Source organism: Agelaius tricolor, unplaced genomic scaffold (assembly GCF_023055355.1).
Source record: "Agelaius tricolor isolate 1412-34295 unplaced genomic scaffold, bAgeTri1.0.p SCAF_31, whole genome shotgun sequence".
NCBI lineage: Eukaryota > Metazoa > Chordata > Aves > Passeriformes > Icteridae > Agelaius > Agelaius tricolor.
Genome location: NW_027269291.1, coordinates 2,708,451 through 2,734,392, shown reverse-complemented (window position 1 = coordinate 2,734,392; position 25,942 = coordinate 2,708,451). Strand labels below are relative to the sequence as shown.

The 25,942-nt window shown below is 43.3% G+C and overlaps 2 protein-coding genes across 4 annotated transcripts; both read right to left on the bottom strand.

Annotated features, from left to right (window-relative positions):
• Window positions 1-1,458: 1,458 nt before the first annotated feature.
• Window positions 1,459-5,697, bottom strand: LOC139601483 (keratin, type I cytoskeletal 20-like). Of its 3 annotated transcripts, XM_071450594.1 has the most exons (8): window positions 5,275-5,697; window positions 4,441-4,523; window positions 4,085-4,241; window positions 3,419-3,580; window positions 3,212-3,337; window positions 2,822-3,042; window positions 2,203-2,243; window positions 1,459-1,556 (listed from the first exon to the last, which is right to left on the bottom strand). In XM_071450594.1, the coding sequence occupies exons 1-8, from the start codon at window positions 5,695-5,697 to the stop codon at window positions 1,459-1,461; spliced, it is 1,311 nt and encodes a 436-aa protein (XP_071306695.1). The 3 variants fall into 3 exon arrangements, with proteins under 3 accessions (XP_071306695.1, XP_071306693.1, XP_071306696.1); XM_071450592.1 differs by lacking the exon at window positions 2,203-2,243 and having other exon boundaries at window positions 1,459-1,600; XM_071450595.1 differs by lacking the exon at window positions 2,203-2,243 and having other exon boundaries at window positions 1,459-1,576; window positions 2,828-3,042.
• A 9,738-nt stretch (window positions 5,698-15,435) lies between these two features.
• Window positions 15,436-25,622, bottom strand: LOC139601470 (keratin, type I cytoskeletal 23-like). The gene is made up of 8 exons (XM_071450575.1): window positions 25,103-25,622; window positions 21,591-21,673; window positions 20,100-20,256; window positions 18,477-18,638; window positions 18,261-18,386; window positions 17,298-17,518; window positions 16,596-16,621; window positions 15,436-15,961 (listed from the first exon to the last, which is right to left on the bottom strand). The coding sequence occupies exons 1-8, from the start codon at window positions 25,514-25,516 to the stop codon at window positions 15,858-15,860; spliced, it is 1,293 nt and encodes a 430-aa protein (XP_071306676.1). The 5' UTR covers window positions 25,517-25,622; the 3' UTR covers window positions 15,436-15,857.
• Window positions 25,623-25,942: the final 320 nt, after the last annotated feature.

Genomic DNA, 25,942 nt, shown 5'->3' with positions numbered 1-25,942 from the left:
CTAAGTCAGCAGAGTGATCCCTTTGATCCCTGCTTCTCAGCCTGTGTGGCAGGAATGTCTTTCTTTTCATAATGCTCTTCAGCCAGGAGCCTTTGCTGGATTAGTGCTCCTGGATGCTTAAGATGTAAGAAAAGTGACCATCAGGTGTCCAAGGGCACATGGATGTTCAGTGAGCTGCAGGGTGATCATTAATATGAAAATATAAATATAGCAAATAGGATTTGGAATTGGGTTTATGCCCTAACCCTTTCATCACTGAAATACCTCAGAGTGATATGCTTATAGTCTATAGCATATAGAGTTTGTACTTTGGAGCTGGGAACTGACCATTCTCTCTGCTAAATAGTTTGTTGTTATCTCAAAATAAGAGATCTGATTTCTGTATTTGGTGCTTTCTGTAATACAAATCTAAAGATCAAATGTGGCGCTTCTGGGTGCAGGTTTGGGCATGGGAACCCTCCCAAGGCAGTATATTTTTCTTTTGAAGTCATTTTGATAAATGGAAAATCGTTTTTCCTTTGTCCTGGCTTAATTATATCATTGGATTTGTCAACTGAAATGTGTTAATTTTTGATTTATCTGCACTCAGGAGCATGGGGTGCTTTTGGGGCAGAAAAGAGCGGAAGATCAAAGGTGTAAGTGAAGCATTTGTGTGGAAATGAGCTGATAGCCTGGTCTCAGTGACTGGGGGCAGTGAAAGCAGAGGATTAGTTCTTTGGCAGCTGCTTATGTACAGTACATAGCTCTGAACAGGTGAGGTTTCATAGGGAAGAGCTTTGTGTGTTTATGTTCTCAAGAGGAAAATGTAAACTCCTGGGACTGAGAATCCAGGTGTGGTACAGGGGCCTCCCATGGGACACAGAACATTATTGGCACAGAAGGGTTTGAGAGAGAGGGAGAAAATTTCAAATATATTTTTATCCATAAAATATCTTGGCTTGCCATAGTCCCTGGTGACATAATCATTCACAGAATGTGAAAAATATCAAATAGGCTTCTTCAATTTATTTTTTCGTGTTAATATATTATGAAAAGCAAATTCACACTTCTTATGTATTTGAAAATCAGGTTTTAATGAAGTGAAGCTGCTTTGTGTTTGAGTGGGAGTTCACATTCAGAAAAGGTGTGCTGAATTGATGCCTTAATGCATTTTAAATACCTAATACTTCCATTTTTATCTGTGTTGGAAGCAATTATACATTCATACCAGGCTGATTTGATTTTTTTCCATCAAGGTACTTAGTCACTATAGAAGTAAACCTAAAGTCTTCTATGTTGTGACTTACAGATTTTTATTAATGCTCCCCCACAAAAACAACAACAACAACAGATTTGAAATTTTGGCATTTTTTAATCCTTCTGGGGTTTAGGGTGAAGTATAGATCAGATTCTTTATAACCCTTTTCATTTTGGCATCAGCTCCATGGAATTCAGAGGCATCTTTTCTGCTGGTGTCATTTACATCTTCTCTTCAACCTCTCTGACCTCAGAGGATACAATCTTGCCATCAACCACCTCCTCAACTATTGTCTTGATCTTCTTAAACTTACTTGATTCTGTTAAGGAAATTGAAAAGAGAAGTAATTTAATGCAATGTACACTGACAGAGTAATATTGCTGCTACATCAGGAAATATCAAAAAGCATCTTCAATCTCCAGGTCCTTGAGGTAAACTTTTTGCAGTGTATGAGGTGTGGCTTCTCTTTTGGATACTGAGTATGTTGTCCATAGACTGCAGTTACTCTCTAGCACTCTTGATAGTTTTGCTTCAGTTTAGGACAGACTTGTAGACCTAAAACCTTGGAGTAGACTTACACCAAACTGGAAATTTTTGCTATGAAACTGGATATGTCACTTGGATGTCTCAGTCTCCCTGTGCAGCTGGCAGGGAGAAGCAGATGCTTCTGCAGTTCTCCAGAGGGGAATTCAGTAATTCTCTTTTGTTCTATTGGGTCTCTGAGGACTCACAGAATGACAGAATGGGTAAAGTGAGTCTGTGATTTTATACTGGGCACCTGAATTGTATGTATAAACCCAGGTTTATCAGTCCTCATAGGGTAACCAAACAGTTGATTGCTTTCTTGATGTGAGATTCCACTGGCTGATTATTTGCTCTGAAGCTGTTATTTTACATCAGGCTACTTCATTCCATAACATTTCAACAGGCCACCATCAAAACAGAAAGAAGTTGGTGGGACATACCTTTTTCAGTCACCTCTACTGTTGGCATCTCTTCTAAATACCTGTTCAAATTGTAAATTAGAAAATGTAAATATATGGCAACTCATGTATTGAACATTGTGCATTTTCTATGTGTTTGATCAGGACAGCTGATCCCCTTTCATCAAGACATTGAATCAGAAGATAACTCAGTAAAACAAGTTCTCTCAGTTGAAGTGAAACTTGCTAAGCATAAGCTGTAGGTACAGTTAATCTGCAGACTGATCTCTGCAATGCCAGGACTTCAGGTCACACAGGTACACCTGATCTAGTTCCTGAGCCAGAACAGCTGAACAGGTAGAATCTGGGAGGAAGTTCCACTTTCTGCTTAACCCACACAGACAAGTTGATCAAAAACTGCATTACAGGTGTTCCTGGCATGTGAACATCTGCCCAACTCCCCAGCTCACAGTGACAGTCTGTAGGCTGGGAGAGCCACCTCAGAATTCCTCAGCAGCTTCAGTAGCCCAGCCTGAATGGCAGCCTGCTCTCATTCTCTGGCCAAGAACTGGACAATGGGCTTCCCCACCCCAAAACAGTTGGAGAGAGGCAGATTTGACACAAAACACACCCCAACACACAAAGCCATGTGTGTGCTCACCCAGTCTCCTCTCCCTCCAGCAGCCTGCGGTACGTGGCGATCTCCATCTCCAAGCGGGTCTTGACATCCAGCAGGATGCTGTACTCAGTGTTCTGAGCCTCCATGTCAGCTCGGACCTGCCTCAGCTGAGCCTCCAGACTGGAAATTGCTCCCTGTATCTGGTCAAGCTGGTGACTGTACCGTGCTTCCGTTTCAGCCAGAGAGGCTTCCAGGGTCTGTTTCTATAGTGCATGGCAAGAACAGTGACATATTCAGAGGATACATTTTTCAAAATAACATTTGGATTGTAAAGCCCCTCATTCCTCTATTTATCTTTTTATCCTCTATTTATTACACCTCTGTGTAACTCTCTGCTATCCACAGTCCTTATTTTGCTTTTTTGTTATTTACCATGGTCAGCAGGGACTGTAATTCCAGCTCCAGGTTCTGGCAGACCTGTCTCCGTTCTGTGATCTCTTTCCTTTGGACCTCCAGCCTCTCAACATTGAGGGCAACTTCCTGGTTCAGTTCTGCTGTCTGGAATGGAGAATGGAGGGACTGTGAACTGCAGCCAGGCACGACTGAGATTCTTGCTGGTGTTTAAGCAGTTGACTTTACCTGCTTTTCAAAACGTTCTTTGGCTTCTTGGCGGTTCTTTTCTGCCATTTCTTCGTATTGCTTTCTCATGTTTTCCATAATAGCTGCGAGGTCAATGCCGGGAGCAGCATCCACCGCCACGCTGACAGAGCCACTGGCCTCTTTGCGCAGCCTGTCACGGTCCTGCAGCAACGGGAGCTGGGTTAGCACCAGCTGCAGGGAGCTGCCACTCCTGGCCATGGGACACAAACTCAACATCTACACACATAGCACTAATCCTCAATAGTACCTTGGGGCAAGACAACTTAATCACCTTGTAAATACCGTTTAGTGCACCTCATCTTAGAACAGTTCACCTACTTGATAGCGATAAATGTTATTTCATAGATAAATGTATCATAAAATGATTTCCTCAGAACCGGATCTGTGGAATGAGGGCAGAAGTCATGGCTCCTATTTGTGTACTTTTTTGGGACAGCAATTCCTGAACCATAAGTTTTTCTAAGAGAAAACCTTTACTCCTTCATTCCTGGAATGGAGGAGTGTTCAGCCTTCGATCCCTGATAGCTTGAATGTCCCTTAGGGTCACACATGGTTATGCTGCTTCCAGGAAAGATAGAAATGCTTCCTAGTGAGGTTGTTTGCCACTCACAACCCCTCTCCCTGGCAGTGGTCAGCTGTTCTCACCTCCTCATGGTTCTTCCTAAGGAAAACAAGTTCCTCAGTTATGTTCTCAATCTGGGACTCCAGGTCAGCTTGGGTCAGGGTCAGGTCGTCACGGACACGGAGCAGTCCAGTGATGTCGCTCTCCACACTCTGCCTGAGCAGGTGTTCATTCTCAAACCTGTACAATACAGTGCCTTTTGTCATCATTGGAATGCAACACTTTGGAGTAAATGTTAGAATCAGTAACTACCACAGCCATTGTGAAATTTTCATTAAAGTTGGAAAATGTTCACTTCTTGGCACCGATTCCAGTAAGTTGAAGCTTTCCTAAATAAGAGGAGCATGAAAGAGAATTGATACAAAATCGTGGAACTTACTTCAGCCTAAAGTCATCAGCAGCCAGCTTGGCATTGTCGATCTGCAGGACAAGTCTGGAGTTTTCCATCTGAGCAGCAGAAATCTAAAGGGAATGGCAGACAAGCAATGAAACTTTGCACAGAAATTCACACTTGATCCTTTCCTGGGAATGAATAGTATGAGTGTGCTTCATCCTCCTTCACTTCAGCTGTTGGTCAGCTGGCTTTAAGCTAAGTTCCATCTGAAGTGCATGAAGGGAATTAGGGATGTCCAAAAGACAAATTGTCCTGCCATAAAAGAAGTGTATCAAATAGTTAGGATGAACTGTTCTCTGAAGGGATCTGCTTTTAAATGTTAGGAAGTAGAACTGATAAAAAATAAAAAAGAAAGGACTGAAGGAAGTTCTGGAAACATGATTTGACAAACCTGTCAGTTGATTGTTGGGAATATTTCATTGTTTCCAGTGGTAATTTACTATTTTAAGTAGTGGTCTTTAATTTTTTTCTGAGTGTTTGCCCTTCTTTTCTAATAAACCACTTTGAAATAGACTGTTGCTAAACTATATTTAAATATGTAAATTAACAATTTTCTCTAATTAAAGCCACCTATGGCAAATATCATAGAACTAGTCAGAGTCACAGATTTTTCAGGTATGAGATTACTCACAACTGCAGGCATATATCTGGTATTACAAATGATTGAAAATCTGTCACTAGTAGCTCATCAAAAATGAAGTTTTTCTTCCCAGCTAGGCCAATTACAATTTGGAAAAGTACATTTTCTACAACAGATTATTCTCTATCTCACTGATAACTGCAATTCTTATGTTTATGGAGGGCTCTATGATCTCTTACCTTATTTCGGAGTTCATCAATTGTTTTGAAGTAGGAGCTGTAGTCCTGCCCTACACTTACGGTGTTCTTTTCATACCATTCCCTGATCTGCCTCTCAAGCAGGGAGTTTGACTTCTCCAGTGAGCGCACCCTCTCCAGGTAGGCAGCCAAGCGATCGTTCAGGTTCTGCATCGTGGATTTCTCGTTGCCAGCGAGCAGCACATCGCTCCCAGTGATGCTGAGCTGGAGGCCCCCTCCGAGGCCTTGGCCAGAGCTGGTGCTGGTTGATATGCGGGTGCCATAGCCCCCAGCCCCTCCATAGACACTGGGTGCCTGGATCTTCTGGATGGACATTTTCCTGGAGGTCAGACTGCTGACACTGGGTGCAGAGGACTGGACACGGCTGCTCGTACTCCACTGGGTGCTGCGGGTGGAGAATGCCATTTCTGCTCTTTGTCTTCTGGGCTGAAGCAGGGAAATCAGCACAGATAGAGACACCAGTGAGGAGCTGAGTGTGCACTGTGCACCTTTATACCTTTGTACAGGTCCAGGAGGAAGCACAGTGGCTGGAAACCCCACCTATGTTGACGCAGAGTGTCGCTGGTATCGGCACAAAGAGCACACAGGATATTGCCCCCCCTCCCCATAATTTGAAGGGGTTCTCGTCTGTTCGTCTGTGTTTGAGGAACACTCCCTGGGTAGTTTGCTTGCTTTGTTATTTTGTATAACAGATAAACAAAAAATGATCTGTTGAATCATTTATAACCATGTACCTGCAGCCAAACCTCTCTGTAGCCCTTCAGAACAAATGAGTAGGTTCTTAGCCCCCTCCCTGTGCAGCTCATGAATTTAAAATGAGAGTTGCCTATATGTGACAAGAGACTTAAAATATTTATATTTCTCTTGAGTAAGCAATAACTTGGGCCTCAGGACTGTCTAGAACAGTGTATAAATAATTAGAAAGGAGGCAGCTGTAGTACCATGTGAATTAATTTCATAGTAAGCACAAACCAACATCTGCACTGCCAGTGAAGAGGCTGTTGCCATCAGCTGGATGGAATATGCATTCATCTGGTATTAGAAAATCCTTGCAAGTGGAATTTGAGCTTTCAGTACATCTGAGATTGAGTGGAAAGGGTATTTCTTTGTCTTTAAGTAAGAAAGGAGGAGTGAGAATATTGGAAACCTTCACAGCCCTCTGTGTTTCACATGTGAGATGCTGAGATCCATAGAGTGGCGGGAAGCGTTGAGTTCCAGCTTCCAGCAGAACGAGCCTCCAGCCCTCCAGTGTGGCTGAAGTTGAAGCAAAACAAGTTTCCCTCCTTGTGGCCCCATCAGAGACCACCAGCTAACAAGTGCCATACTGGGGAGGTCTGTCCCCAGCCCAGTGGTCATTAACAGAAACCAGCTGCCTTTCCAAGGCATGAAGAGACTCAACCATCCTACTGCTGATCATGTGGAAGAGGCTTCTGGGCTGACTGTGCTGTACCCTTGATACAGAAAGTGCATGGAGAATTTGTAAAGCGAAGGAAGAACCTGATTGCTGAGGGGCTGTCAGTGCTGCAGGAGAGTGGGTGGCAGGTGTGTGTTGGGACAGTGTGGAGGTGCAGCTGCTGGGGCATTGCACTGACACTGCTTCTGTGTGTTACTGGTGTTGTCAGGTAGAACAATGAGCACACATGGCTTGTGTTAGTGAGAGCAGCTGCTGTATGTACTGATCTCCCAGCTTGGGGCAAGGAAATTGGTGAGACATGGAGCTTTGGAGGCATTGAACTGTGTATTGGAGGCTCCTTCAGCTTTCTGAGAGCACCCAACCCAGAATAGTTGGGTACTAGGGATTACCTAAGATATTAAGGAATCAGTACTGCCAAGTTTTTAAGTTACTGTGCTAGGGATTATTCTAACTGGTCTTGGCTGAAGGCAGAGAGTTAAACTCTTGTACTTGGCTGTTCTGGAAACACGGCTTCCAAACCAAAGCAATCAGTGTGCAGGACAGGATTTTTCTTTCTAAGAGGATGCTGTGGAGTGTCTTTGGACCTTGAACTTCTTTGGGTGTAGCTTGTAATAAAAAAGCCTTTATGAGATGTAAAACCAAAGTACACAGGCCATGACATTTGGTGTGTCATTACAGAGACTCAGGGTGGGTTGTCTTTTGTCCAATGAAATTATTCAGGCTGAGTAAGAATTGCTCATTTTAGGAGCAGAGTCTACACCTTTAGACTTTAAGAGGAATACAGTCCTGCTGGTCTTATATCCCTTGGCTCTGTATCTCACTGCCTAGATCTCTGCAGAATTGTGTGGCAGTCTGTTTAAGAGCAAACATTCTGCTTTGTCTTCTCAGTATTAAAATTAGTTTTCATGTTAACCTGGGTGATATTTTTTCTAAATATCATTTGGGGGTTCTATTTTTTTTATTGAGTGAGCAAATGAAAAAAGAAGTCAGTGATTTGAATTAAGGTGAGCATCAGGCTTAGGTCAGACATTTGCCTTGTGTTATGGCTCTGCTGCTTTTGTTCAAGCTGAACCTCCAGCAATTATTTTCCTCTAGACTGCTCAGCAGAAGCATCCAAGATGTGTGCAAGAGGAAACAAGGAGCAATGGCATCATGCAAACCTGATGTGAAAAGACACAAGGCTGAATTTTCTTAGTGTTCTTTTTATTCTCATCCCTCATTTGTTTACTGACAATTTCTCTGGCCTTATCATTTTATATATGCTTCTGTTCTCCCCAAAAAGCTAGAAAATTTGCAAGAATACTTCCTAAGATCAGGATAGATTCACATCAGAGGTGGGGTTTGCTCCTGGTTTTGGTTCAGTACACTTTTTGCTGTGTGACATATCTTGACTGGTTGTATCAATCAGTGGAAACTGCCAGAGGGAGCCCTGAAGCTGCAGCCATGGCAGTGAGGGGAGGGTGAGGCCCCAGCTGGGCTAGAGGGCAAGGGGCTCCTCAAGGCACCAGCTGGGAGTGGCCTCAGTGTCCTCTACCTCTTGACTAAGCCCAGGAATTATCTGCAAGAACATGGGCTGCCTCTTTTTTTTTTAATATTTTTTTATTGCTTGTAAGTTACCTAAACAGATGTTGGGCAACCTAAAAATCCATTGTCCAGTACTGCAGTTTTGGTCAGCATTGAAGAAGTGCTGTAACAGTTTGCTGGTGCTTAGCTCAGCAGAGCAGTTTCAGCTCCAGGCTCAGCTGTGGGAGCTGTAGAGGACAGTCTGGGGGTTCACAGGTAGCACTTCCCTTCAGTGACATGCTTGCTCAGAGTGGATTGCCTATAGACACAATAAAACATTTATAGCCACACTAATGATTTGTTTGACTTCATGAAGAAATGTCACCTGTGTGACAGAAGTTTAATGTGCATTAGAGGGCCATGGAGATAAGTTCTGCAGGGCTCTGATAATGTGGATGCCATTCCATCTGACTCACCTGTGCCAACCAGCCGTGGGCAACCAGTCTGGAGAGTTCAAGGAAAAAAGACACACCCAGCTGTGGGTCTGAGTTTTTGCTGCCTTTAGGTGGAACAGATGCTTTTCTTTTGGCTGACATAGAGTCTGAAATAAGACAGAGTCTTCTAGTTCAATCTGTAGAGATGATCCATTCTAGGAGTGAAATCCAACACCCTTTTGTTGGTCCCTGTTGGTCCCTGTGTTTGGGTTTAGTATTATAAGAGTTTGATTCTGAAAGATCTGCACTACAGTCCTGAAAGGACATTGCTGTGCAAAGTGCATTTCAAGAGAGATGCATTCCATTTTCAGTGTTCCAGCCTTATTCCAGTATTCACTGTTTCTGGGTCTGAGATATTCCCCTCCTTCTTTTCTTAATTACCTTTGCATCTCCTGTTAATGCCAATGCCTGTGAAGCCTGCTCTCTCCAAAGAGCAAAGCAAGGTATTTTGTGCTTTGCTGAATGGGATCAGGAGAGAGAAAGTTCTGGATGATGTCACCAACTCAGCTGGATTCACCTAAGCCCTGAGCATTTGCAGCTCAAGATCTTACACTGTCTGCCTCACGTATTTTTTCCCCTCATTTCCCTCTCCTTTTTATCTTTTGTCCAATGAAAATATCTCAATCATCAAACCACTGCATCTTATTTCTTTCTGCTTGGAGCTTTGACCAGAGGGGTAAGTTAAAACATTACATATTTATGGTACTTAGAGGGGCGTTCCAGCTCCTGGAGTGGTGCAGGAGGCAGTGTGTGGGTTCCATCCCTCCCCAGCCACAGGTGGAAAATGAAAGTCAGGAGCTGCCTTTCCTGTCTCAGCTGCTCTCCTCGAACAGAATCAGATCTCAGTGCCAACATAAACAGCTCCAGGCCACACAAACGAACCTTCTCTTTTTTCTTCCCCAAAAGTGCCATTAAGATCAGCTCCAACACAGGGCTGCTGGCAGATCTCTCTCCGTTGGAAAAACCCCGTGCAACTGAAGTGTCAAGGGAATGAGAAAACCAGTGAACTGGAGAGAATTTCAGCCTACTGACTCTCTCAGTTCCATAATGCTGGAGTAGTTCAGTACCCATGCAAAATGTTGCATATTTCTGTGATTCAGGATGCAAATACGATTTTCACGGCCCTGTGCAAATATAGGTGCACACTGATTGTACACTGCAAAATATACGTACAAATACACTGTACTGCATATCTGTGTAGACATTTTTGCTAACTTAAAATTCATATGGTTCTGGGGATCTTACTTCTGTCACACCTGGAGCCCCCAAATCAGAAGAAAATTCAATTTTTTCCCCAGGGTAAAATTGCACCCATAATGCCAGGGAGGTGCCTGGCAGAGGCACAGCTGCAGCTTCTTGTTTGGGGACTGCTCTGGAATATCCTTTCAGTGCATCCCAGCAACACCACAGCATCCCCAGTCCCGGGGTTTGTACAACCAGGAGCGAGCTATGGGCTGCTTGGAACACAAAATACCCTCCCAGCATCAAGATCTGTGTCAGGAAAGCAGATACCAAAAAACCAAAATAAATGAAACAGGCCGAAAATCCGTCTCCATACTCCCCTGGAGGAAGTCTGGCACTGTTAGTAACGTTCTTTGCACAAATACTGCAGCAGAAATTCCCAGGGAGTTGTTCCCCAGCCGCAGGAGCCCCGGAGGAGCGGCAGGAGCAGGGACAGGCACCGGGCTCCGTGCGGATCTGCCTGGTTGTCACTAGAGGCCACCACCGGCCTTCGGAACGGAGCTGCCTCCAGCCCTCCCCGTGCTGAGCACCGCGGGAGAATCCGTGCGGAACTTGAACGAGAGAATAAAATTTACGGATTACATAAGGAGATTTCTCATATTATCCACTTTCCTGGCCCTATATCCACAGGAAATTTAGTGGCGGGTGTTGTTCTTGTGGCCAAACTTTTAGAGGAATTTTTTTTTTTTCAGAGCCACCAGACATAATTATGGAGTTTAGTGCTGTGTGTGGAGTGGGTTTGGAAGCAGTGGCAAGAAGAATGGACTATCTTTCTAAATTCTGACATGTGAGTCTTTGAGGACAGGGAGTGTTCATTATCCTTTTGAGTTACACCCTTTTATATGACTGATGCTTGAGTATCTCAATTTTTAAGCAGTGATAGGCCGTAGACATTAAAGAAAAGGTTTCTTTGGTTGTGTTTTTAAGGTTTTTGTTCTCTACAGTATCACAGGATACATTCTCAGAATGTCTTGAAACTGTCTCTTGTGAGATTAACCTGGAAGCAGAGCCTGGGTGCTGGAATGGCTTTCAAAAATTACACATTTTTTTCATTAATAGGACATAGGAATGTGTTCTCTTCCTGCACAGGTAACTTTATGATTACCATTTCTGTCTGCTTGCAGCAACATTACAGATTTCCTGCTTTGAAATTGTTCTGGCAAGAGTCACTCCCAGTTTTTTGTTTGATGAATTTGATCTTTTATTTTCTCATACGTTGTTTCGGAGGTGCAGAGCTGAGCCAAAGCTGGTACTTCTCTAAAGGCAGCACACCTTTAACGTCTGTTCTAAGGAAGAGCTGTAGTTTGTAGCTACTTCAGCCTGTTTGTTTCTCCATTTCCCTGCCTGCTCCAACTAATTATGCCACTTAATTGAAACACATTTTTCCAAATTATATTCCTCATTTTTGTTGCTTTCTATAGAGCCTAATTACAGCCCGTCACATTGACTCTTGGACTTGTCCTTAGGACATTGGAAAGCCAAAAAATTTACCCCCGAAGTCTGTATAGTTATTGAAAGTGTCTTTACCACAGCTGGTGTTATGATTTTATGCCTTTAAGCTTCTGATGCATATTCAGACATTCAAAAAGCAAATTAACATGTCCAGAAGAAGCAGCCCTGCACCTGCCTCACCATTAGATCATGTCTCACACTGGGAGCTCCTGCCATAGGGACATTCCACACTGTCCAACATTGGCACTTCTGTTTCATGGAATATTTTTGCAGACAATTGGTTTGTGGCAGTCCTAGGCCAGGGACTCAAGTAGGTAATTTCTGTATAGTCACACAATTAGGGATATCATAAAAGTACAGCTTGAAAAGAATAAAAATTTTTACACAGAGAAGAATGGTGAGGAAACAACAGACAGTAAAACTTGGGATTTCACCAAGCCAAACGTTCAGGTAGAGTCAATAATTAACATGCTTTTGTGGGTTAATGCAGGACATGGGGGGACAGGGGGTGCAGCCTCTCCAGCATTATTCTTTCCTTACTTCCCTGTTTATAGATTCGTCCTTTTTCTAAATGATTCATACACAGGAACAGGCATCTCCTAGCAAAACTTTAGAACCTTTATAGGTCAGGGTGTGGACATTGTGAAATGTTTTACCGGCTCTTCTACCTATTCTCTCTGCTTCAATAATCCATAGAACCCGTGAGTTTAGCAGTGCTACAAAGGCGAGATTTCTTTTCTTCTCTTTCTGAAATGACTTTGTTAATTTTGCATCCGTGTTAACCAGGAAGGCAGAAAGCAAAAATTTTCATTGTACAGATGTGGCTGTTGATAAATAAGGCTGAACCCCAGCAGTGTGGGGCCAGCTCCCCAAAAGAATGTGTGATTAATAGCACAAACCATGACTGCATTACCTCATCGCACACTTCTTCCAGGGGATCAACACTTCACTTACCAAAGCTGCCTATTGTAATACACCTTAATAAGTTTTAACATTTCTACAAGTGAAATGAGCTGTGACTCATGCCCAGGCTGGAGTGCAGTCAAGGCTCTTGGAAATCATGCTGAGGATTATTCCGTGCAGGACTGCCTTAAATGGCAGGTGAAACTGTGAGGAGCCAGCTGTGAACGCTGATGGTTTCAGCCTCCTTTTATAGGCTGAGTTCCTGTATCTTGTTGGTTTGCAGAAGTGTTGTTGCATCATTCACCTCGACTGAGAAATGCTGTTCTCTCCTGCTCATGTTTCTTTGCTATCCTTTTCCATTTATGGGAAATAGAATTTATTCACTTGGAGAGTGTTGTTTTTAATAATACTTCCTATTTTTCAAATTGCACTTTCTTTGTGCCTGGGTCTGTCACTTTCTTGGTGTAGAAATGGCACTTCTTTGTGTATGGGATACTGAAGGAGAACAAATACGAGCTGGCAGAGTTCAATCAGTTTCAATACAATGAATTAACAAAGTCCTTTTTCAAGCCATACATCATCACAGTCCTGAATATTTCCTTCCCTTCAAGCCACTGCTCTGAAATCAGAAGCAGCACTACCTGTGCTCTTAAAGTCTCCCAAATACTACAAAGCTGCCAGAGCTGCCAGCACAGGGTTCTGTGCAGGACTCATTTCATTTAGGCTGTTGGCACAGGTACATTGAAGAACATCATCAGAGTTTGTGCAGGGTCCTGACCAGCCATAAACACTTGGAATGAATGAAGGGCATTATCTCTTCCGAGCCATCAGACACTGACAGGATTGCTGTGAGTGGGGAATGGCTCTTCAGGAAGTTGTATTATCTAATAGCTGGGCTAAGTAGAAGCTGTGAAGTGATGGATTCTAATTTAGTGGCTCTCAGTGACTTTCTTTGCAGCCTTGAGCGAGCTGTGTCATCTCTTTTTCCAATTTCTCAGGCAATAAAATGGGAATGATAATACTGCCCCCATTCATTATCTCCCTGACTTCATCTCTTAGCGTGGTGTGAGAATGTGATGTTAACAGTGCATGCAAGTGGTAAATATTAGCATCATTATTTATTATTTAGGGTGCAGACCCACCCTAAATACATTTAGGAATGCATAGCTTATCTACCAGAGCACAAATTCAGAGGTAATGAGTAACCACCAGATGCAGGGCACACGTCTGGTGACACAGTGTCACAAGCTGTTCAACAGAAAGGAGATCTGCAGTTCTACAGAGCATTCTGAAGCTGTGAAAGATTCTCCAGAAATCAGCAATTTTTTCCAGAAACAAACAGAATGTGGTGTAATGCCTATTTGTATGTTTAAAGACTAATGGGTTTACTCAACACTTAGTAAAGGACACTTGAATGGCTGTGTTGGAGCCATCAGTGCACGATGGTGTTAAAACCAGAGTGAGCTGTGAGGATGGTGCTGTGAGCTGTACTGCTCTGACCTGTACAGAGTGCAGCAGCACAGGTGTGAGAGAAGGTTAAAATCATCAGAGTGGTGGAGTGGTGTGGGAATTCTGCTGCCTCTCAGCAGAGGAGAACAGGAATTCTGCTGCCTCTTAGCAGGAATTCTGCTGCCTCTTCTCCAACACCTCTTGGACCACAGCTGAGTGTGACACAGGGCATGGGGAGCACATCTCACCTTTGCATGAGGGGACACCAGGGCAGAGGAAAGCCAGAGCATTCCTAAGAAATGTGAAGTAAAGACAGGCATGTTCCATAAGGCACTTCAATTATTTGCTTTTCCTTCTTCTTTCTTTCTTTCTTGTAGTTCAGCACAATAACCCAGCACAAAGCACATACTTTCCTTTGATGTAGAACTAAGGGGCCACTTAGAAGTTTTTATAATTATTTGTGTCACAGCGATGTGGCCCTGCTATGTAAATCTGATAAATGAACATATCTTTAAATAACACAGACAATTGTTCAAGAAGACCTGGGCACATTTTGTCCAGATGCTGCAAACACCAGGTCTGGTTTGTTAGATCTGGTAAGCCATAAGGAAGGACACTCTTAATTAGGCAGGAGTTACTAATCCTGTATTACAAGTTTTACCCAGTTTAAAGAAACCATTAGGTAATCCATCCAATGCTTTGGGGATCTCTTTGTGCAACAAGGGTGGAGAGTTGGGGTGCGGGGGGCAAAGGGGGATCAGGATCTGGTTGGAACATGCCAGCAGAACATCGTACCACAGAAGTAGACTTTGTTCAGTTTAATCTGCTTTTCCTTTGAGATTTCCCCTTTCCTTTGTGAGCTCTGTTTCAAAGGAAGGCAGGTAACAGGAGCCCTTTTGTGAGAGTCCATGACGGGACATGATGACAATGTCGCTGATGAATGCGAGACTGCCCTGGACACGAAGACTTTGGAATGCAAATCCCTGACACACTCATTATGTTCCATTTGGTCTCTCTTCCTTCTGCCTTACACTCTTCCTCATTTAAACATCCTAATGGTATTTCTCTTTTCCTTGCCCAGATTTTGTCTTTGCATAGCTCTGTTGCTGTCAGGGTCTGCTGCTGACCTGGGCATTGGGCTGAGCTGAGAAAGGGAGGAAGCCTGAGTTTGGCTAAGGCCAAGAGCTCTCCCTGATGATAACATGCACTTTAAACACCAGTCTGGCCTGACTGCAGAACCCTTCCACAGAGACAGTGAACATTAATTTGAGACCAAATAACTGAAATGGTTTTTTGAATTACCTGGGTCATCAAGAATGAATGAGTGTCTGGAAAAGTACTTACAGGCTCGGAGGGAAAGTGTGTAAAGGCAGTGCTAGAAAATTTCTCTCAAACTGAAGAATAAAGAAATGTTTCTGGGGGACTCTTTTTAGTAAAGTGACTTTGCAACACTCCTACTCATAATGCTGTTTCAAATGGTGACATCATAAGTTGTGTATAGGGAAGCTGAGTAGTTTTGCTCATGTAAATGTCTTCTGTAACTTGTGTCTCCTCTTTTCTTTTTTGTGTTCTTCCTGTATTGTCCCTCCTGAAACAATGAGGCTTTGGCTGTCCTGAGCCATGTCAGTGACACTGCCACAGTGGACTGGACATGTGTAAGGGAAAACAAAATCAGATATTCCAAGGTTCAGAACAAATAATGCATAAAAATTTATTGGCTGCAGTGAGGTATATGATGAGAGGCATAAGACCAGGAAAAAAGTTGAGAGATTATTCCCCTTAAATTACAGCTAATTTGCAGAGCGATAACTGAATCCCAGATGGATATTCCTGCCCTGGGGAGATGTGCACAATACATCTGCCACTAGCTCAGCCAGTCACTTTAATTCAACAGCTTTTTTCCAGCATTTTGGTGACTAAAAGCTCCTTAAACTACCAAAGTCAGCTTTACCCAGTTCTGTGTGGCACTTTGCAGTGTTAGGCTGCAGATCATTTGAGAAGCGTGTTCACTACAGGACCCCAGTTTGACACAGGGGAGCAGCCCCACAGCACAGTGTTCCAGAGGGGCTGTGGGAGCTGGGAAAGCTGCTGGTGGGCAGAGCTTTCCTTCAGGCTTGTGGGGGGAGCTCGTTGATGGTGGAGGACACCACCTCCCCGTTCACACTGTCGTGGACAATCGCTTTGAGCTTTCGGTTGCTCAGCCCAGAGTGTTCTGAAAGAAAGGAAAGTTGAATTAGCCAAGGAGCAATGCTGAGACAAGGTGATGCAAGGAAAGCCTTATTTACAGTCATTTGCCTGCTGCCTCCTCAACAAAGTTTTCTTTACATGTTTTCCTTAAAGTCAATATTTGTTACTGCTGTGTGTGAAATGTGCTGCCAGAAAGTCACCCTGGGCCTGGTCCAGGTCAGGGCAAATGAATAACACAGGGAGAGCCCAGCCAATGCAAATCCAGCAGATTATCCTGGATGTCTGCAGGTCATTGCCCATGCCAGCATACAAGTTTCCAGACATGCAGATTTTCGGTTTGCTCTCAAGCCCTAATGATGCTTTAGTCACCCAGCGGAGTCTCCTTGCCATATCCCAGGAAAGCTTTAGTCTGGAGCCTGAGCTGTGGCCACTGTGTGACTGACAGGGCTGGGGCTCAGGCAGCCATGGGCAAGCACAGCCCAGTGGGCTCTGCAGTGAGCCCTTACAGCAGCCAGGAACTGCTGAAAGGCTTCTCAAAGGCCTGCTATGCACACCTTCCACGCTTCACTCAGGTGTGGTTAAAATTGCTCTGAGTAAAATTTGATTGGAAATGACAGTAATTAAGAGTCACTACAGAGAACAAAGTAAGGAACTTTTACCTTTAGTTTCAGATTTTCTTGCTGTCCTGTGAAGATAATGAAATAGAAAATAATGTTACACTAATTTCAAAAAGTTATTTGTCCCCTTCTCACTGTTTCTAAGGAGACCTAATCCCACTATGAGATAAATTTTTTTTAAAAGATGGAAAAAGAATTATGCTTCTATACCATGGGAGCTTTCCCTTTGGTAGATACTCTCACTGGAAACATCCCTGGGCACATTCACTACTGCTCCCAGGGACAAGTGCATTGGTTCTGGTGTTATTTGGAGTTGCTTAGGTTAATTCCAATTTGGTTTCTGACAAATACCCTCACACTTGGGGCCCCTCTGTCCTGCCTGTCTGAGAGTCACAGTTCTAAAGTCTGCTGATCTTCCTTTTCTGACTTCATACAAATCAGATGAGAGAATAAAAATGAGGCCAGCATTCTCCTATGCTGAGATGGCCATGCTGTGGGAGTGGAGAATTTTATTCTTTCTTAAATAAAAAGTTATATTAATTTAGGTAATCCAAATTACATGGGTACCAGTGTCTCTGTACTCTAAGTAGCTCCGGCTTTTTATTACGATCCGTCACATTAAAATACCAACCCTTGATGTAGTATGGGACTCACAAGCTTTGATTAAGCATAAACAAACAAACAAATAAATAATCCAAATATGAGGACTCTTCATCTGTTCCAGTCAGGGCAGCTCTGCCTTACCCGTCAGCATTCCCTTCTAGCAGCAGGCGGTATGTGGAAATTTCCTTTTCCAGGCGTGTTTTGATCCCAAGAAGAACTTTATATTGGTTATTTTGCTGCTTCATGTCGTGACGAACCTGGCTCAGCTCCTCCTCACACCTGGAGATGATCTGCTGCATATTTTGAAGTGCAGCAGCATAATAATTCCGAGTGTCAGCCAAGGTGTCTTCCAGCATGTGTTTCTGATGGGGCAGATAATACCAAGACCATGATTATTATTTATGTGGTAGATACAACACAGAAATACCAGCAAATTTGGTCTCTAGCTAGAAGATTGCAAAATTAAGGCTGTGGTAATTTAAACACTTATGCATTTGCATAACTATTCTTGTGAAGGCAGCAGAACCACAAAGCTGTGCCATGTGTGCATGAAAGGCAAAACTGAGTCATTTATCCCTGCCATATCCGTTCTGCTCAAAGCTCTGCTCCTGACACTGCTGTCTGTCCTGTCCATTCTGCATGAACTGTCCAGAATTGCTCCAAAGTCTCCAGGTCTCTGGGATGTGAGCTTTTACCTGTGTAAGGCTGTGTAATATTTGTGAAAGCTCCCCACCAATATTTCTCACACTTTGTGTAATTCATGCCTGATAACAGGGTTTGTAAATATTAACTTTGCATTCTTTGTGTTACTGTCTGTCTTCTGGACACATTTTCTTTCTAGACCTGGAGTCAGCTATCCCTTCTTCTTCTCCTCATATTTTGTTGTAAGAAGAGACGTACATTTTTCACTTCCCGATGAGGGTTGCTGAATCTATTTTGCATATTTTGGCAAAGCCGAGCATGATCTGAATTCCACTTTCCCTCATACTTTAACAACTGCAACAGAGTTATGCTAGGCTGTGGATTTAAATGGAGAATAGGTCCATGACAACTTCTGAGAACACATGGAATGAGTGAGCAGCCCAAGATGTCTGCAGCAGATACCTTACTAATCTGTGCCTGCAGCTCGATGTCCAGGGATTGCAGAGTTCTCCTTAGCTCCTTGATCTCATTCTCGTTGCGCTGGATCTGCTCGGGATTCGGGGTTGCTGCCAGGGACATTGCTGCACTCTGTGAAGCAGAAGCAAGAGAAAAGCTCAGACTCTGGTCAGGCAGGTGCAGCCACAGGGGGCTTGGAAATGAGCAGGGACTAGCTGTTACCTGTTCTTTGTACCAGTTGTCCAGGCTTTGACGATTCTTTTCAATTATGGCCTCATAATCTTCTCTTATTTCTGCCAGAATCTTGCCTAAGTCTGCAGGAGGGGCTGCGTTTACTTTTACATTGACTTTGAAGTCTTGTGAGGAGCGATTGGCTTCCATATCCTGTTCATGTGTCAGAGGAAACAAGCAAACTCGTTGATGGAAATAGAAAGTTTTCAGAGAGGCACAAATTCCCAGAGAGGATTAGGGGGTAATTGTTATATATACATTAAGTTAACATTATTTGAAAAATTTATTTGAAAAATTTATATATTAATAATACTCTGATGTGACTTAAACCAGTGACATAGTTGCTTCTGTGGCAGAATTCAATAAAAAACATGCAAGAAGATCTTTTCTTAGAATGTTTCTGGAAGAAATGGACTCAATGAAGAAGCACTGGCATTTTTTATTTATTTATCCATTAGAAACCTAAAACCTTGATGAAAATCTAACAGTAATTTCATCTTTCTTACCCTTTATGTTAATATTTATGGAACTATAACTAAGTTTACAGGAGAGTAATGTAAAAGTTCTATGTAATTGTTAAAGGAATAATTGGATTAAAGCATATAATTACTGTGTAAACAACATAATTATAGGACCAGTTGGGCAGGTAGGGTAACATTCCTTTCGGTGTAGCACAACCTTCTGTGCCTGGTACCATTTTCAGAGCGCCCAGGCAAAGAAGCGTTTTGGGGTATGACATCATGGAATGCAGATCAGCTGGACACAGGGATGGCTCTGCTGGTCCCCTGTGTCCAAGAACTCTCCTGGGCTGAAGGGGGTCAGCCAAAGGCAGCTGCACCCACCACTGTGCACCCCCTGTGTTTTAATCTCTGCTTTAAAACCCACAGACACTGAGCAGGATGTTTGGTCCGGTGTTGGGTAATAACTGCAAACAACACCAGATCAAGCGAAACCAGCGTGTTTCAAGCATGGAATTATAAATGTGGGAATAACAGAGAGCACTGAGTATAGCTTTGGAGAATTCAGAGTAGTGTGGCTTTTGAGAATTATCTAATTACTGTGTTTAGGATTATGCAAGAATGAGTAATTTTGCCTGACTTCACCAACCATTCTTTTTAATTTTGATCCTTCAAGAATTTGAGATCTGTTTTGCTCAGGTCAGCCTGTTCTAGGTGACCCTGCTTGAGTTTAGAGGGGTGGAAAGGGGCCCTAAAGAGATTCCTTCCAACCTTCAACCCCTCCATGCTTCTGTGAGTATGGGAAATGATATATTCAGAACTGAGGAAAAAGTCTGTGATGACTAAAACCCGACAGCACTCTGTGTATTTATATCTAAGTCTTTCTGAGAACATTTCTGTCCAATATGTCAGTTATTATTAGCTGTGTGTGACAGATGGGTGGGAGAGACTCCAGCAATCTGTTCTTTCTGAAACCCCAGTGTAATTGGTAAAGCAGACACAGGCTTTTTGCTTCACCTGACTCTCATTGGTGCCTCAGAAACAGGATCAGGTCCTGAATCATCAATCCCACTTACAGATTGTGGGTCTTACTCAGTTAATTACACAGTAGTAAAGATTTGTGCAATAGGATTTTACCAAGTGGAACTTTTCCTACCTCCTCATGGTCTTTCCTCCTGAGGATGTGCTCTTCCCTCAAGCCTTCAATTTCCATTTCCAGATCTGTGGTAATAATGGTCATGCCGTCGAGCTCCTTCCGCAGGTTCTCCACATCCAGCTGCACCCCCTGCCTGCGACACTTCTCGGCTTCGTATCTTTGTGAGGAAAGAGAGGACACAACGTGCGTGTTGAGAACTGCCCGACTTTGTATAGGGAAAAACAGACTTGCTCAGTCTATGTAGGGAACCAAAGAAACCAATTCTGTTTCTAACATATGTTATTTAAATATTTTTGGATAGTATTAACAATAAATATTTATTAGTTTGGTATTTCACTTTCCTCTCTCTCTCGTAACTTCTCCTCTATGGTAGGAAATAAAATTCTTTTTTTTTCACTTCCCTTTTTGCATGTTAACATTCACCCAGTTGTGGAAGCTTTGAGAATACAATTCTCTGAAAACACTATCAGCAAGCACTGATTGCTTTAGTTTTTCCAAAATGGTAACGTCTGAGTCCTTCAGAAAAACAAGAAAAATGTGATGGAAGCCAGTTACTAACATTCCTCTCTAACCTCTTGCAGTGTCTGTAGTGAGCCAAAGGAAGGGAGATGCTGCTGTGTCTTCCCTTGGGCATGGGAAGCAATTTCACACCTCAGCATCTCTCCCTTTACTCTGTGTTTTGTGGGCTCTGTTGGTGCTTCTCCATTCACCCAATGAACTCAGTCTGAGTCCCATCCCTCAAAGTAGTTCCACTGGTTCCTTTTGTGATACCACTGACTGATAATGAAAGGCTGGCAGTGCTCAGGGTATCTGAGTTTGTCACAATATTACCAAAAGCTGAGATATTTTTTATAGCTGATCACCAACTGCTAGAAATAAGAAAAATCTTCCTGCTTCCTAAGAAGTCTTACTTACAGAAGTGTCAAATCCTTTCCTGTGGAAAGACCTGCCTGAAAGTGTTCTGTACAAACATTTTGTCTTTTTAGTTGATCTGAGAACTCTCTCTCAATGTACTGAAAATCAGACTGTGCTGGGAGCCAGTGATGCACCAGCTCAGTTACTCAACTCACGGGACTCCAAAGCAGAAGCTACATGAGGACAGGTGTTCCCTGCAGAGCTGGACAGAAGAGGTGATAAGTCCAGGAAATAGATTTGGGCTGGACTGGGAAGTGCAGTGCTTAGAGGGGATAATTTGTAATCCCAGATGACAGTTTTAAGTGCCTTTTGTCACAAGTATCAAGTGCCTGCTGTCAAACCTGCTCGTCAGGACCTGCACTAAGTATCATAAACAGGGTGACTCAAGGTTCTTCAGCAATCATTTGTGGGTTTTACATGCTTTTGGGTTTTTTCCCCCTGTTCTACATTGTTTCTATTCATCCAGTATCAACAGAAAACCTCAGTAAAATAGCTTCCTTATTGGATTAACAAGAAGTAGTAATGTTTAGTTTAATCCTCTTTCAAATCTAATGAGGAAACCAAAGAAGAGCTTACTTGAGCCTGAAGTCTTCAGTTGCCATGTTAGCGTTATCAATTTGTAAAAGGATGCTGGCATTGGTGATCTTGCTATCCTCAATCTGGAAAACAGAGAATCCAACAGGAGAGTTGGGGTTGCCATGGGATGACAGTAAATAATCTGTGCTGGTTTAGCCTCTTTGCTGCTCAAAAGAAGCATCTAAATAGTGGAATTCCCATGCTAAGGAGACCACAGGAATAAAAGCATTTCAGTTTCCTTATTCACCTAGGTGTTTTGCAATTTTTCTCTGTAATCTTTACTTTACTCTTTTTCTTACTTTTTTTGAGAGAATGAACCAGGAGGCATCATCTTATTCCTGCCCAGGTAGAGGATATGAATTTCATCGCACAAACTTCATGGTCTATTACAGAGTAACAGTCACTGCCTTCCTCTGGTTTTGAGACCGGATTCTGCTCCTGTTCAGCATTGCTGACAAAGCTGCCTTGGGCATCTTTAGGGCAAATTTCAGTAAGAACCATTAAGCTGTGTCTGAGTACAATCAAAATACTGGAGTTAATGTTATGCTGAAAAGTAGCTGGTGCATGAACACCCTGCTGAGCTGGTGATGGTGGCAGCCACTCACTGGCAGGACCCACAACTCACCACAGGCTTCAGCCTGGAGTTGCATGCACAGTACCACTGGCATCTGGTTGGTGTGCTCCATTCAGTTATGCACCTATAGCTGCCCTGAATCGACCAGCAGCATGCAGTGATTGATTCAGGTGTCTGATTTTGCTTTGGGATTTGAAAATTGCCCTAAAAGGTGCAGGATGAAGCATGATCTCATTTCTTTGATGCACTCAGCACTCACTGGAAAGGCTCATGTGTCCCTGATAGCATGGAATAGCTTTTAACTATAGATCTGAATGTGAAAAGTTCAGTATTCCATGCCAAATCTTTGAAAGAACTCCAGCAGGAACTCACACATAATTATCAGGAAATCATAAATGCAGGGCATTGTGTCCTTTTCTAACAGAGAGGAAAGAGAAGCGTGGTTGCCATCCCACCAATTACCTTCCCTCAGCATCCACAGAGCAAACCAAGGGGCACTGTGGCCGTACAGAAGTCATTTACAGAGCTCTCAACACCTTGGAGTAAATTTCCCACACCTCAATGAATCACAAAGAAACGAGGAAATGACAAAATTCTCCTTAAGTGTCAAAGGTTCACCTCTCTCGTGAAGAAGAAGGTGCTGTGGAATGTTTAACTAATCTGCTCACAGACTGCATTGCTGCGCAATTATCGCACCTCGCGTACGGCCCTGGGACACCAGCAGGGCCAGCTCAAGAACTATGACAATGCCCTGCATGCGTGGCTGCCTGGAATTTGGTGACAAAGAAGAGGCAGTTCTTGAATCCAGCCTTGAAAACAACATGAGTTCCTCAGCTTTGTGCTGTGTACAGAATTGCTGTGTGACTGTGCAATCCGAGCACTGGTCAGTGCTGTGCCCACTTCTGTGTGGCCCCAGTGCCTCTGCAGCCAGCAGGAGATCTCACATGTACCAATTATCTCTTAGCAGTCACATGGAATTCCTTACTGCATCCATCAGGAGCATTTGCAGACTCTAGTACCAGTCTGCAAACTGCCAGCTTCATTAAGAACTCTCACATTATTATTGTATAGGAAATACACTCCAATTCCTTCTCAAAATGGATTTCCCAAGAAGGATTCCTGCACTGACTTTGCCTCTCATGTCTCCTGTCCTTTGTCCCATCTCCTGAACTGCTCTGTAGATCACTTTGCTTGTTTAGCAGCACAAGGTGTTTGAATGAGACAGTTACTTGAAGAACAGGTGCTATTTCATTGTGTATCTGGGCTAGGATGGAGTCAGGCTGGAGCAAGGCTTTTTCCAAAACTTGTTGCTCCATCAGGCATTAATCCTGAATTCAGGTATCCAGGAGAGTGTGGTTAAAAATGTAGAACCCAAATGATTATATGCCTCCAAGTTCAGACAGGCAGCATATCATAGACATTCTGGATTATTGGATATAGTACCCTAAATTTAGTCTAAATTTTATTTTAGGTGCTAAATTAGTTTCACCCTTTAAATTAACATTTAATTAATTTAATTATGGTTAATAATTAGATGCTATATTTTCACTCGTTTTACTGGCAGACTTGCTGCTAATTGCAATATTTTATAGAGAAAGTAAAAATTCTGGGTTCAATCACTGAATTGTCACCTGTAAATGATCCTTTCCTGGCCTTTCATTCCACATCCAGGGCAGCCACCAGCCTCCAGGTGTCTGTGGCCAGGGACAGCTGTTTAAGGGGTGACTGTTAAAAATAAATGGTTTGGGTACAACCTACTCAAAAGTGAGGGCTTCACCCCAATCAACATCATGGTTTTATGCTTACTGTCTTCTTAAATCTTTCTGATTCACTAATTCCAAATCAACCTGAACACATATATGTTCTTGATGAACAAGTTTTTATTTCTCTTTCTGTTAAAAAGGAAAGTGCCCAAGTGCCAGCTCTGGGGATGGTGACTTTTCTTTATCCTTAAAACAGAAATGGGTGATGACAGTTCTGGCTCTCCATACACAGGCTGTGGTCCGAGCACCTCACCTACTGCCTGGAGGCAACACTTTTAGCTGTGAGCATGGAGTTTGATTAAGTCCTTGCCCCAGTCAGCAAAGATGTGAATTAATACAATTTCCAAGCCTTTTTTAAAAGAATTTCTCAGGATCTTGAGAATGCCAAGTAATTGTGTTATAAAAAGTGGAGGGCAAACGACAACATTGCTTTTAGAAGAGCTTTGGGTTTTGCCCCATATGGGTATGTAAAGTTAATTACACTGATTAGTCACACAGATGGTTACAGTGCTAAGGATGTTCATTATGAATACAGATTAATATTATGCTTAAATTTGAAGACACGTGAGTTTGGGAGATTGAAAGAGTTACTGTTGAACATTAATATTAACTACTGGCAGGAACCAGAAATTCTCCTTTTAATTATAGTGAAAACATCCACAAGGAATTTGTCACTGCTATTTTCTTAATTACAATGAAGTATTTTTCCATCTGATTACATAAGCTCATTGGTCCCAAAACTCCTGTAGTTTCATTGTCTGCTACCGCAGGAATCAAAGAGTTGGAATGCCCCAGTCTGTCTGGAGACAGCAGCAGGAGAGGGGCAGGCTCTGCACTCCTCCTGCTTTGTAATTTGCTCAAGACCTGTGCAGTCAAAAAGACCAAGTTCTGCCAGCAGCAGTTACTCAAAGCCCAGTTTCAGTACAGAAAGGAACACTTGGCAGCACAGCCAGTCTCTGCAGAATCCCTCTCGACCCCTTCCAGCCTTTCTTGTGCCCGTTCTCCTCCTTGTGAACACAAAGAATGTTTATGCCCAGGTCCTGGAACTGCCTTCCTGAGGATTTCTAACATTTCAAAGGTTTTATTTAACTTGGTTAAAGGAAAGCCATCAGCATAAAGGAGAACCCCGATTCCTTAGAAGAGCACAGAATGACACAGTCCCAGCTCTGACTTACCTGTCTTTGCATGTCAGTGACGTTTTGCTCGTACTGGTTGAAGTCATGCCTCTTTCCATGAGACTTTGTCCTGTGCCACTCTAGGATGCAGCTCTCCAGCTGAGCGTTGGCTGCTTCTAATGCACGGACCTTGTCCAGGTAGGCAGCCAAGCGCTCATTCAGGTTCTGCATTGTCTGTTTCTCATTCCCACCCAGGAAGATGCTTTCCCCATAGTGCTCGCCGAAGCCTCCCCAGGATGCCCCTCCTGCAGCCAGCCAGAAGGGTCTGGCAGAGGAGAAGGAGGGATGTGTGCTGCTGGCACCACCATCTGCACTTGATGCTCTGTAAGAAGTTCCTTGCTGGGCCAAACCACACCCTGTACTACCCCTCAGGGACCCAGAAAAAAACTGGAAAGGGCCTTGGCTGGTGCTCATGCTTAGCTCTGTGTGAATCGAACCCCAGGTTTGGCTGCCTAGCACTGAGCAGCCTCTTCGCCTTCCCTGAGCAGCTTTATGCCTTTTCCTGTGGGAGTTTCCCTTCGATGAATGACTACAGCAACAAGATTGTGTCATCACGAAACGTGCTTCCTCTTGGTCAATTCTGAAGCATTTATGAGCCTGCACGCTGTTGTTGTTTGGAATCAGCTACATACCGGGTTGCTTTCCTTTCGCTTGTTTGGGTTTTTTTTTCTTTTTCTTTTCATATGATAATAGTGAGGTGTGGCCAAAATCCGTAGGTGTGGAACAGGATCAGCTCTGCCTCAGACTTCTCTCTAACCCTGTAGTTAGCATGTTATGTTTTCCTGCTCGTGAAGAGAACAAATGGGAAGCTGGGGCAGGGATGGGGCTATGTAGATACTT

Bases quoted from the DNA above. Each gene is read 5' to 3' on its own strand.
- LOC139601483 (XM_071450592.1), bottom strand. From the start codon at position 5,697: ATGGCATTCTCCACCCGCAGCACCCAGTGGAGTACGAGCAGCCGTGTC. The intron at 3,338-3,418 runs GTAAAGTCAACT...TCTCCATTCCAG, and splicing joins AAGAACGTTTTGAAAAGCAG to ACAGCAGAACTGAACCAGGA. The intron at 3,043-3,211 runs GTAAATAACAAA...CATGCACTATAG, and splicing joins TACAGTCCCTGCTGACCATG to AAACAGACCCTGGAAGCCTC.
- LOC139601470 (XM_071450575.1), bottom strand. From the start codon at position 25,516: ATGAGCACCAGCCAAGGCCCTTTCCAGTTTTTTTCTGGGTCCCTGAGG. The intron at 18,387-18,476 runs GTAACAGCTAGT...TCTGCTTCACAG, and splicing joins ACAACTGGTACAAAGAACAG to AGTGCAGCAATGTCCCTGGC. The intron at 15,962-16,595 runs GTAAAAGTTCCT...CCTTTCTTTCAG, and splicing joins AAGAAAATCTGAAACTAAAG to AACACTCTGGGCTGAGCAAC.